This window comes from Haliotis cracherodii, unplaced genomic scaffold (assembly GCF_022045235.1).
Source record: "Haliotis cracherodii isolate W230 unplaced genomic scaffold, xgHalCrac1.p SCAF_11, whole genome shotgun sequence".
Taxonomy (NCBI): Eukaryota; Metazoa; Mollusca; class Gastropoda; order Lepetellida; family Haliotidae; genus Haliotis; species Haliotis cracherodii.
In genome coordinates, this window is record NW_027266266.1 from 22,869,665 (window position 1) to 22,882,506 (window position 12,842).

Genomic DNA, 12,842 nt, shown 5'->3' on the forward strand with positions numbered 1-12,842 from the left:
AAATGTATAACCATCATGGACATTCATAAATCAGTCAGCAACTTTATTGCCATGAGCCAAGGATTTAAAGTGTAAATGAAGTAAAATAACTTGGTATGAAATATTATTTTTGAAACTGCAATATCTCGCTCCAAGACACATAGTATACCTATTGGTTGTCGATTTCAATTTATCTATTGCTCATTTAATTATGTTCAGCATTAATGTTTATTTACCAGCTCTTGTAAATTGTTTTCTCAGCGTGGTATTTACATACCAATTCAGATTTCATTTACGGAAAATAATATGTTTAAATTGTATAGGAAAAGTTATAAATATTTTACAGCGCTGAAATATTTGTAACAAATTGCTTTTATATATAACCTAATGATATGTTGTATTTTGTAAAATACAGTAACTTAGACAATTTATGGATAACAACTTCTTTACAACTGTAAAGGCGACGTTTCGGTATAGATCCTTTCGGTAGTCAAGAAAAACTGTTTTGCTTGACAACGTTATAATATCTATACCGAAATGTTGCCTTTAAAGTATTAAAGAAGTTGTTATCCATAAATTGTGTCTACTTTGTCATCTATCAACTTCTAAGTAATGCCTATCAAACAAATTGTGTTATGGGATAAAAAACAACATGAAACTCTGTGGCTGAAACAGTGGATAAGACAATTCATTTTAAACTCGCACATGTACAGGAAAAAGATAGAGAAAGAGTTTTTAGATGGGAAAGTTCGGGTTACAAGTTTAACTGTTTTGAGCTGTCAACTTGTCCATGCATGTACTTGAGTTGTGTATAGCTGTCATGGCTAATTGCTTCTTTGTCTCCAGGTTGCAGTGGGCCATATGCTAATTACTTCCATTGTTCATATCATCCAGGTCCTAATTACTTTCAAAACAAGCTGGACCATTGAACTTGCAGCAGTTTCTGTGTTGCCATCTTTGTCCACTTTAGAAGTAACTGTATATATCTTTGATGTTTTTTAAAATATCTCACGTTGCCATTTAGCAACTAGTTGCTATCAGAGCTCTCTCTTTCTTTAATGGATCATCAAATAAATGACTATTGTCACCAGTAATGACGGTATTGTTAAAGTTGAATGTCTGACAGACAGGGACGTGTATTGCATGCAGAGGGATATAATTAGTTCAATATGTATTATTATGAAAAACTGAAGACAATTTGACGACAGTTATTTTGTTATTCGCTTTCTGGATTAAGCTTGAAGTGACACTGGTAGAAACTAACAGTTTTAGTCCACTAGTCCTTATAATGATAACATATAGTAAAACCCTTAAAAGGGGCCAATTTCTACTAGTCCTCATGATACCTTAACTATTGGGCAGTTTGGCAAGGACTAAAGGGCTAGTGCCAATTTCTAACATTGAATGATATATTGTAAAATATGATTACAATATTTTTGGCTCATTTTTACCTCCGCTTACAGAACTGGGGGTCCAGGCAACCCCTAATAATTACTTTCAAGAGTCCCCACAGGAAACAAGAAGGTCTGTACCCTAATATTTCTTGTCAAGAATTGGGTATAATGACAAAGTTTGTACAGGCTTGAAAAGGCCTTAAATTTTAAGGTCCTTTTTGAAAGGCCTTGGTTTTTAGTGTCAACTTTGAAAAGCCTTGAAAATCACAAAAATAGCATGAAAACCTTGAATTTGTGATAGAAAAAACTTGTTAAACAATGTTAAATTTCTTGACAGACTTAATTTATTTTATTTGTGGGTTACAAAAATAAATCCTGTTGGAAAATGTGTGATGTTCTTGCTGCTTTGTAGGTTTTATAACTAATATAAAATGTGTTGATTTTAAAAGTAATATTGACGGACTAAGGCCAAAAAGCCCTGAAATGACTGTTGTAAGCCTTGAAAAGGCCTTGCATTTAAGTGGAGAGAGAGAAGGAGGGGTATGTGTTAGTTTTATATAAAGCATAATTGCCTGTGCCATTATTGACATGAGAAATGCTCTATTTTCCTCATTGATGTCAAGAATTATGGTTAAAAGAGCATCAAAACTGAGCTCCACATGTTTGCGTAAAATACACAAAATAAGTCACATTATGTAATCATTTTTAGTTATTTGCATACTAACAAGCATAAAATGTAAGAAACCCAATAGTATGAAAACAACTGATCTATTTTACTCATGGATCTACAGACATACCAAACTAGGTATTGTACTTTTCTAATAATATGTCGACTGATGTTTCTGTTTGATCATTTTGCATTCTGTAACCATTTCTGTAATTGTTTCTGTTGCTGGAGGTGTATTAGTACAAGCTTGTTCACCAATTGGTTAGAATAGGTCTTTATCAACCCATGCTTGTTGTAAAAGGCTGCTATGCTCGCTGACTCCTAGTGATGCATGATACCAGTTGCATGGATTATGATGTTAATAACTGGATTGCCTGGTCCGGACTTCATTATTTACAGACCGCAGTCATATTGATGGAATATTGCTGAGTGTGATGTTAAGCATCATATTTACAAACCAATCCTATTTTTAGATGGCTTGACAGCACCGAGTGTTATTACCAAATGTAGCCATTCCAGCTTGTGTACAGATCTTTATTGGCTGATCGAATGCATGCATCATGTATATATGGATTCTACTGCAGTGAACAACCATGTTTTTGTACTTAGAAATGTATATTGGTGTTGTGGGCCTATGTGACCCGGGTATCCTAGTGGTTAAAGCGTTCGCTTGTCATGCCGAAGACCTGGGTCGATTCCTGACATGGGTGCAATGTGTGAAGCCCAATTCTGGTGTCCGCCGCCGTGATAGTGCTGGAATATTGCTAAAGGCGGCGTAAAACCATACTCACTCACTTATGTGACCCGGGGTAGCACATGACAAGTGCAACGTAGAAGTCAGCTGAAAAATCATTATTAGAAGAATTATTTAAAAGGTTCTACTGATAGGCTTAAAAATACTCAATAGACTGGACCCAAAGGAGTAAACATATATTGAATAAAAAAAAACACTATCAGTATTGAGTGTGAATGATAATATGTGAGTAAACACTTAATAGCTTAAAACATAATCTGGTGTCGAATTTTACAAACACATTCATCATCCTGTGACAAGGGAGTTAACTGACTGTAGAAGTCCAATTTCCACCTTTGCAGAACTAGGCAGGAATTTCTGGATCGATCGTAATACAACCAGTGGCTATTACGAGTTATGTCCCTACTATGATCCTCCGGGGGAGGTCGGGTAGCCTAGTGGTTAAAGCGTTCGCTCGTCACGCCTAAAGACCCGCATTCGATTCCCGACATGGGTACAATGTGTGAAGCCCATTTCTGGTGTCCCCCAGCCGTGATATTGCTGGAATATTGCTAAAAGCGGCGTAAAACCATACTCACTCACTCACTCTATGACCCTCCAATCAGATTCCACCTCTCATATCACTTGCATTTGCTTCAAACAAAATGGTGGCGCCCAGTGAAGAAGATCTGATCAATAATCAAGATCTATATTGTAATAAAATGCGTCTTACTTCACGAAGTACTTTAAATGACCTGGGCGCCTTGATTAAAAGATTTGGACAATATCTCTTGAAGCTGTATTGATGGTACACTTGCTTTGCAAATCCTCCAATTGTCCAAAATTTGCAAGGATGTTGATTTCATTACAAAATTTGGATTGGACTATGCATAGTCTCGTTAGTCCAGTCAAAATAAAATGCCATAATTCTAGGCTAGTTCGACAAGGCTGGAAACTGGACTTTTATATTCAGTTAACTCCCTTGCCTCAGGAAGATGAAACACATCATAATTTGTTAGTGTGTATGTGAAATTCAGTCACCAGGAAGTACAAGAAAACAAGGTCTTGATGAAACATAAAAATGTATTTCTGAAATATCAGAGACTAAGATACTTCAGCAACGGTCTGAACATAATATGACGAAGTACTTTAAATGACCTGGGCGCCTTGATTAAAAGATTTGGACAATATCTCTTGAAGCTGTGTTGATGGTACACTTGCTTTGCAAATCCTCCAATTGTCCAAAATTTGCAAGGATGTTGATTTCATTACAAAATTTGGATTGGACTATGCATAGTCTCGTTAGTCCAGTCAAAATAAAATGCCATAATTCTAGGCTAGTTCGACAAGGCTGGAAACTGGACTTTTATATTCAGTTAACTCCCTTGCCTCAGGAAGATGAAACACATTATAATTTGTTAGTGTGTATGTGAAATTCAGTCACCAGGAAGTACAAGAAAACAAGGTCTTGATGAAACATAAAAATGTATTTCTGAAATATCAGAGACTAAGATACTTCAGCAACGGTCTGAACATAATATGATGATGTTTATTTTCAATCCAGGTATTTCACAAAGGGGGAACTTCGAGAATTGTTCACACTGGATGATTCCCGGTTCTCCAAGACACAGAGACAGCTACAAGACATGCATGGTGTTGACCGGCGCTCAGATCCCAGTTTAGACTCCCATATCGCCTATCTGCATGCACTGGGTAAGACCTGAAGACACTTGGCCTTTATCATCACTTACTTACTTAAATTGGAAATTTAACTTGTGCTTTCCGATATATGCGTATTTCGCGCATGGGCCCGCCAGACCATTTAGTGTTTGGTCGAAAAGGGTATGTCCGAAAGGGTGACGCAACCTAGGGGGGCTTTTAGGGTTGCTTACTTAATTTGGAAAACAAATTTAGAATTCTGAAATATGCCATGCAAAAGGTGGAGGGGGGACTAAATGGAGTTTGTGTGTTTTTTATAGGCTTAGAATTTTAGGGTTTATTGGCAGCTTGTTTGTTGTACTTTTTTTAAAAGCGGCCTTTATCATCTCGGCATGAGTGTTTAAATACAGGCAGTATGTCAGTGTGTATAATTTACTGCTTGAATACTCTGCCAATGGCATCAGCTTGGCTAGCTGGAACATATCCCTCTAGGTAGAATTGTTTTTCAACTACAGTTATACAGACAGAATTTTTGTTTATTTACAACTATTAACCTGAATTTTTAGAAATAAAACACCTTTGCAACAATATAATTTTTCTGGCAATTTCTCTTTTTTTTAATCAGTCGGAAGCATAGTTATTTTTTATTTTTAATAACCTTTTGGGCAATTTATTTTCCTAGATAAAATCCCAGGCCCCCATGATAATATGAAATGGTCCTCAGTCAGTCAGTGTGTTTTAATTACCCCTTTTAGTCTTAAGTGTTCAGTGACTTTTGAAAGATTGAGACGTAATATAAAAATATTGTAGACGACATGGGGAGATTTATTGAAACTATGGTAAGTACAGGGAACACCTGAAAAGCACAGCTCCAGATATCAGACTCGTTATCAAGAGGAACCCTTCATGTATCTTAGTTCTTTTAATCAGTTGTCTGCAACAGCAACCAAATCTTAACCATCATTCCCCTTACCCAACATTGTTTTTATTGGAATTTCATGTTAATTCATAAAACAACAAATCTCGCCAAAAATCGGCACAGAAGCTTGGCCCTATCTTTGACAATGCGACATGTATCAACATGTTTGTATAGAGTTTAACACCTACAAGATAATCTCCAGCTAATCCCTGGCAGTAGATACAGGCTTACAGATTAAAGTCCCGGCAATTAAGCTTCTGATATCAGCCAGACCAAGGGCTCAACAATGGAAGATTTGTTGTCTTGAGTTTAATAATCTGTGTGTGTTTTGTTTGTCAACTTAGTGATTTACATAAACATCTAGTTGTGGTAGTTTGTAGGATTGCATGTTTTTGCGTTTTGTAGCTGTTGCGTACATGCAGGGTGAGATTTCCCAAAGACAAGACTGCTCTAGTTCAAATTAAAATTGTCTTGTGCAGCCGAAGTTTATTTATGAGCAGACTGTCGGTAAAATATTCCACAAACAGTAAATATCCCTTGCTTCAAATTTATTCCACGTATATGTTACAGACAATGTGTAAAATGAATTTTCACTTAGGGATTCTGCCAATCTGTCCATATATTTTATTATCATAATGAATTCCAAACATTTTGATATTTAATTTCATCACCCAGTGACTTTAAATGGTAGGATTAAAAGAAAATGAAAGTATATTTTTATTTGTCTTCTGATCCTAGCATAATTAGTCTATTGTGACGATTTTAAGACCTTTTGAACTTTTTAAAAGCATTCAGTATGTTAACAGGACTGATGTTTCAGGCATTTTGTGAATTTCTTAAATGAATCACATCTTACACATTGACTATTTATGATATAAGAAAATCGAAATGGAATTATTTTCATTGAGTGGATTTGAATTTCACTAATGACAGGAGCAGTGAAAAGAGTGTGTGAGTTGCATTTAACACCTCTTTGAACAGTATTCCAGTTATAGCACTGTGTGTCAGCATTATGTGGGAGGCAAGCCCAAAGTGATGCCGGTATCAGACGTAAACCAATTTGGCGAAATCTACAAGCACTGGTATGGTGCTGACAGATCTTGAGGATTCAAACCCATGATCATAGGTTTCCGGCATGCCCAAGGGATACAACTCTGCACAGCCACTTGCCGCGCCCTAGATGACTGGGCCACCCATGCCAAGCAATCAAAAGAAACTGTTTTGATATTTTTGTTTACATATTGCACACAGTTTTAAGTTTTCTCACTCTTGTACAAAATAATGTCGTTTTTTTCTTTCCAATTTGCCTGCCATATTCACAGTAAAATAGATATAAGAGGGGGTGTAAAAAATATTTTGAGCTCAGCATACGTTGAAAGGAAATATTGTCATGAGGTTTAATTTTTTTCAACATGGTCACCTTGGACTTCAATACACTTGTTCCATCTCTTGACCTCCGTGGTCTAGTGGTAGAGCGTCCGCCCGGTGTGCGGAAGGTCTGGGGTTCGATCCCCAGCTGCATCATAGCAAAAGATGTTAAAAGATGGTACTTGTTGTCTGGCACTCGGCATTAAGGGGCTAAAACAAGGACTGGTCAGCTTGGAGTCAGTATAGTGTGTCTGAGTGGATATTCATGTTAAACGGCAGCATGGTATCTCAGTGAGCTAGCACTATAAATCGGCATCATTCGGGACTAGTACAAGCAGCCACTCAAACACACACATGTACATGCACGTCGCAATATAAGTGCAATAATCTTGTACGCGATATTAAACCTCACCTCACCTCACCTCACCTCACCTCACCTCACCTCCAGGTCAGTTATCACTGTTTTGTAGGAAGTCAAATCCTTGTCTGTCAACCTGCCCTACACAGCAGCAACTATTTATTAAATCTCTGACCAAGCGATTTTTTTTTTTTTCAAATTTATAAACAGGTGGAAGTCACTCGGGGTCAGATCTGGGTGCTGTTGTACAAAGCGATCTTAGCGCTAAGGTGATTGTAACTCCCATACCTTAACATAGATTTATGACAGTCACAGTCTTAGCGCTGAGGTTGTTTTGTACAGCGGCACCCTGGTGGATAAGGTGAAAGGGCTGCAAGTGTGTATCCCATACACTTTGCTACAACAGCCATTGCAACTTGATATCTTGATGGAGAACACCACGTCAAAGTTGGCCCCGATGCTTCTCTTTGATAGGGTCACACAATCTTTTCAATAAGTTAGCATGACAAACACCATTCCTAGTTGTTCCCCTTGGTAAATATTCAAGGTAGGTTATGCCTGTCTCTCCCAACAGAAGGTGGCCCTAACTTTCCTTGTGAATCTGATTGCTTTAAACTTTCTGGTTTTGGGAGAATCGAAGATTTTCGGCCTCATAGGTTCTTGTCTCCAGCTGTCACTAGTCTAAAATGAAAATCTTCTGAGTTGCGATTATATCTAGCAGGTCTCGATTGAGCTATATAAGACATACACCAGTGCAACCTATTGTTGAAAAATGCAATATGTCTACTAAGAAATCAGATTTGTGTTAGACTAACCCTTACTTGTCACCATGCTTGCTGTAAAAGGCGAATATACTTGTCGTAAAAGTCGACTAACGAGATTGGATGGTCAAGCTCGCTGACTTGGTTGATGCATGTCATCGTATCCCATCTACGTAGATCAATGCTGGTGATGCCAATCACTTTATTGTTAGGTCCAGACTCAGATATTTACAGACCGTCATCATACAGCTGGAATATTACTGAGTGAGGCGTTAAACAACAAACAAACAAACAATACTTCATCTATTATCCCTGTTATGTGTAATTTGTAATGCTTTTGTGGGCTTGACTTCATCAAACTGTGAGTACGTGCATATAATATAATGTGCACATGTCCCGTTTACATTTTTGCCCAGTTGTCTAAGGTGCTGTGATTCGCTGTGCAGAGTTGCGTCCCTTGGGCGCGCCAGAAACCTATGATTGTGGGTTCAAATCTCGGTTCAACCCAGTTATGTTTCTAGGTTTGTCACCATACTCGTGCTCGTGGGTTTCAGGGAAGTGGTAAACGTCTGAGACATTCATCACTTCAGGCTTTCCTCCCACATTAAGCTGACATGCCACAATATAACTGGAATACTGTTAAAAGCGGCGTTAAACCCAACTCACTCACTCACCTTTTACATATTACAGCAATGCGTCATTAATTTATGTGACACTGGCAGACCAGCCTATGTTTCAAGTTTGATAAATCTATGGGACCAGTGTGCATCCTGGTGCAAGTTACATCAAGTTCCTTAAATTGAACCCTGCCTGGTTAACAGGGCAGTAGGCGGTGGTGACCTGACAGCACACTCGGAACCAATGAGCCATAAACCTATTACATATGTAGATGTTCTTGAAGGATTTTTTCTATTAACCCATACAAGAAACCTGTGGTCTCCTTCAAGTCATGGAGTGTGTAATGTGCCTATTGTTGAGTACCTGTTTGTGTTGCATCAATGTGTTCTCTTCTCTTGTCATGCTCGTACTCCTGCCTGTTTACCCCGGAAGGATTCTGGTTTAGAATCCCAGCAAGCTATGCATGCCTTGGATGACTTTCTGGAGCTGTGTGTTTTGTTAGTTGTTCAACACAAGACCCAGCAATATTCCAGCTATGTCTGGGGCGGTCGGGTGGCTTAGTGGTGAAAGCGTTCACTCGTCATGCTGAAGACCCAGGTTTGATACCCGACATGGGTACAATGTGTGAAGCCCATTTCTGGTGTTCCATAATATTGTATAATGGAAATAAACATTTTACAATTGAAGCTTGACATTGTGGAAGATAAGGCATGGAATGGGAATTTTTGTTACTGCCAGTCCCTGTGGACCGGCAAATAAGGTATCTTGTAAATCTTTGTTGTTGAACGAGACATCGACAATAGTCAATAAATAATATGTTTCAAACGAGGAAATAGTGCAAATAAATAATATGTCGCTTTGCTTTGAGGTGAAATATCTATTTGTAGTGACTCTTGAACCAAAGTGAAATATTCAGAAAAAAATTATGATTTAACTAAGTTGCTTTCAGAAATAACGTCACTGTATTTGTCAGCCATCAAAGTACACTATCTTGAAATTAATGTAGAAAGAATTAAAATCAGATAATTTTTATACCATTTTCATTTGTTCGAAGTTGGGACTGACAAAAATTGAGTGGAACTGGTAATTTTTAGAGTAGCTAGTCCACCAGGACTTGTAGTTTCAAAAGCCTGGGGGAACACTATGGTCGGCTTGGAGTATACTGTGACTGAGTGGGGTATTCATGTTAAAGTGTGGCATGGTATCTCAGTGGGGTAGCATTATAAAATAGGCATTAGTCTGGACCAGTACAAGCAGCCATGCATGCACTTAGCTATATAAGTGCAATGATCTTGGACACAACAGTAACCCCTTTCAACCTCAACCAACCTCCATCTACCACTTCCTGTTTAGGGGCAGTCGGGTACCTTAGTGGTTAAAGCGATCGCTCGTCACGCCGAAGACCCGGGTTCGATTCTCTACATGGGTACGATGTGTGAAGCCCATTTCTGGTGCCCCCTGGCGTGATATTGCTGGAATATTGCTAAAAGCGTCGTAAAAGCATACTCAATCACTCACTTCCTGTTTATGTTTTAATTACAGAGATATTTGGCGTGAGTGACCATGACCTTATGTTCAGTCAAGAACATGCTGACGATGTGGACAGCGATGCAGAACATGACACGAAGGAGGTCCACTCTAATGACTACATCCAGCATCGGGTAAGGGGCCCATTGGGGAGTCAGGGTTAGAATTTGCCTCCAGCAGCCTGTGCCAGACGTACAGAGTGACTTCAGGGATAAAATGGTCAGGCACTGTGACTTGTATGGTGGCGCTGATGGGATGTTTGGGATGTCTGGTCTCACAACTCCTAAACCGTTGAATATTTCTTGATGAAACTTACTGTACAGATCAGTCTAGTTGTGAATTTTTGATGGTGTTGGATATTTATTTTGTATATATATATTGTTTTTTCATGAAGACAAGTTGGACTGAAAATGAGGGTAGAGTTCGTTTCAGGAGCAGAACTACAAAACCATTGAATATTTCATGATGAAACTTGCCATACAGATCAGTCTAGTGGTGAACAGGTGCCTTTTGATGATTTGGGATATTTGTTTTTTATATTTTCATGACGATAAGTTGGACTTTACTGAAAATGAACATTGCGGTGATCTGGTGCCTTTTTAGGATTTGGGATTTTTTTTTTTTTTCCATTTTGTGTTTTTAGGAAGCCAAATTTGGCTTGTACTGAAAACGAGAGTAGTGGTCATTTCAGGAGCAAAACTCCAAAACCGCTGAATGTTCCTTGATGAAATTTGCAATGCAGATCAGACTAGTGGTGAACAATGCCTTTTGATGATTTTGGATATTGGAAAAGACTGAACAGCATTATTTTGTTCTTTACTGAACTGTAGGTATCCAATGGCAAAGAACTAAGAGTGTGGAATAAGTAGCCAAATTCCATGTCCAAATTGCACCAGACCGGGGGGGAATATGTCATGTTAGATGAATATTGCTGAGTGCAGCATTAAACTACAAACAAAAACAAAAAACGTTTTCTTATGAACTATTCGTGGGGTGGTCTGGTAGCCTAGTGGTTAAAGCTCGTCACGCTGAAGACCCGGGTTCGATTCCCGACATGGGTACAATGTGTGAAGCTCATTTGTGGTGTCCCCCGCCGTGATATTGCTGTAATATTGCTAAAAGTGGCGTAAAACCATACTCACTCACTATGAACTATTCGTATAAGGCCAGACATTCTTTATCTACCGCCCACCCTCATTTTAACATTTTGAGGAAATCAAAAACAAATGTTTAAAACTGGATTTTATTATTTGATATTTTTTTTCGCCCTGTTGACCTGATTTTTTTTTGCTAAAAATCTGTAAACCTGAGGAATCAATGTCTGATCTAGATTTGTGTTTGCTGTGTTCAGGTCCAGAAGGCCCAGGAGCTGCTGCAGATGGAGTCCAGTCTGTCGTCAACGCTGCAGGAGAGAATGGGGCAGTACCCCCGCAACTGTGATGTCAACAACAGAGCTCAACGCAAATCCCCCACAGGCTTCTTTCAACCCAAACAATATGATCAGAAACCCAACAGGCCGAAAGGTATCTGTTGTTTCCTTCAGTTTAAACGTCTGAGACCTGCATCACTTGGGGCTTTCCTCCCACATTAAGCTGACACGCCGCGATATAACTGTAATACTGTTAAAAGCAGCATTAAACCCAACTCACTCATTCACTCCTTCAGTTTAATCTCTGAAACAGGATAGTAGAAGGCACTTCCATTTGTGTTTATGTCATGCACCTGAAGTGTTCTGAAGGCCCCACTGATATTTTTGGGGGTAAGGGTGGCCCAGTTGCCACAATTTGCTGTGCAGAGTTGCATCCCTTGCACACATCTGAAACCTATGATCATAGGGTCAAACGTGGTGCAGGTCCTGCTCATTTTCCGTATGTAGGAATTCGTCATGGTTATTGGCCAGATATTTGTATTGCAATTTACGTACCACAATATATTGCATGTATCCTTTCATCTGTAATTTGTTATGGACCGGAATAAAAATAACCACACGACTTGAAGGTTTTTGAAGCCTGAAACAGGGCCTTGGAAAAAGAGATAGCGTTAGCCACTAGGCTACCCCACCGCCCTTATCATTAAGAAAGTCATGTTGGGAGCTTCTTTTTATTCCAGGCAGCTCTGACTATGACAGTGATGTGCCCCTCCCCGCCACTGTAGACCTCACGGTCATGGATGATGATGACGATGAAGCACCAGTAGAAGTTCAGGATTCACCAGTGAAGATCAAGGTGGAGAGGTCACCTGTTATACAGGGTCAGAATGGATCAGACACTTCTTTGATTGAAATTCTGGATTCTCCTGTAAAGGTTAAATCTGAACATTTACCACCTGTGGTCAAAGTTGAAGGGTCAGCTGTAAAGACAGAGGTCAAGGTTGAAGGGTCAGCTGTAGAGAAAGCAGTCAAAGTTGAACATACATCAATGATGGATGAGGTAAAGAATTGGTTTAAGTAAAAATCTTTCCATTTCAGATTTTCATTTTCATTTGTCAACATTATGACATTTTAGTGGTTATGGCAAGGTAAATATTCAAAATATGCCACAAAAATTTAAAGGGTATTTTTTCTATGTTTTTCATACAAATACTGTCTTTCAACAGATCTGTGAAGATCGGGGTAGAATAGGTCTTCAGCAACCCATGCTTGCCATAAAAGGCGACCCTGCTTGTCGTAAGAGGCGACTAACGGGATCAGGTGGTCAGGCTCGCTGACTTGGTTGATGCATGTCATCAATCCCAATTGCGCGGATCGGTGCTCATGATATTAATCACTGGATTGTCTGGTCCAGACTGGATTATTTACAGACTACTGTCATATACCTGGAATATTGCTGAGTGCGGCATTAAACACCAAACCAACCAACC

At 39.0% G+C, this 12,842-nt stretch overlaps 1 protein-coding gene across 1 annotated transcript in view; it reads left to right on the top strand.

Moving 5' to 3' along the window:
• LOC139455584 (DNA excision repair protein ERCC-6-like) overlaps positions 1-12,842 on the top strand; it is a 57,799-nt gene that overhangs the window by 36,301 nt on the left and 8,656 nt on the right. The window contains exons 15-18 of the mRNA XM_071237134.1: positions 4,338-4,486; positions 9,999-10,117; positions 11,335-11,506; positions 12,093-12,412. Coding sequence (XP_071093235.1) covers positions 4,338-4,486; positions 9,999-10,117; positions 11,335-11,506; positions 12,093-12,412 — 760 coding nt within the window. The remainder of the gene's footprint in view (positions 1-4,337; positions 4,487-9,998; positions 10,118-11,334; positions 11,507-12,092; positions 12,413-12,842) is intronic.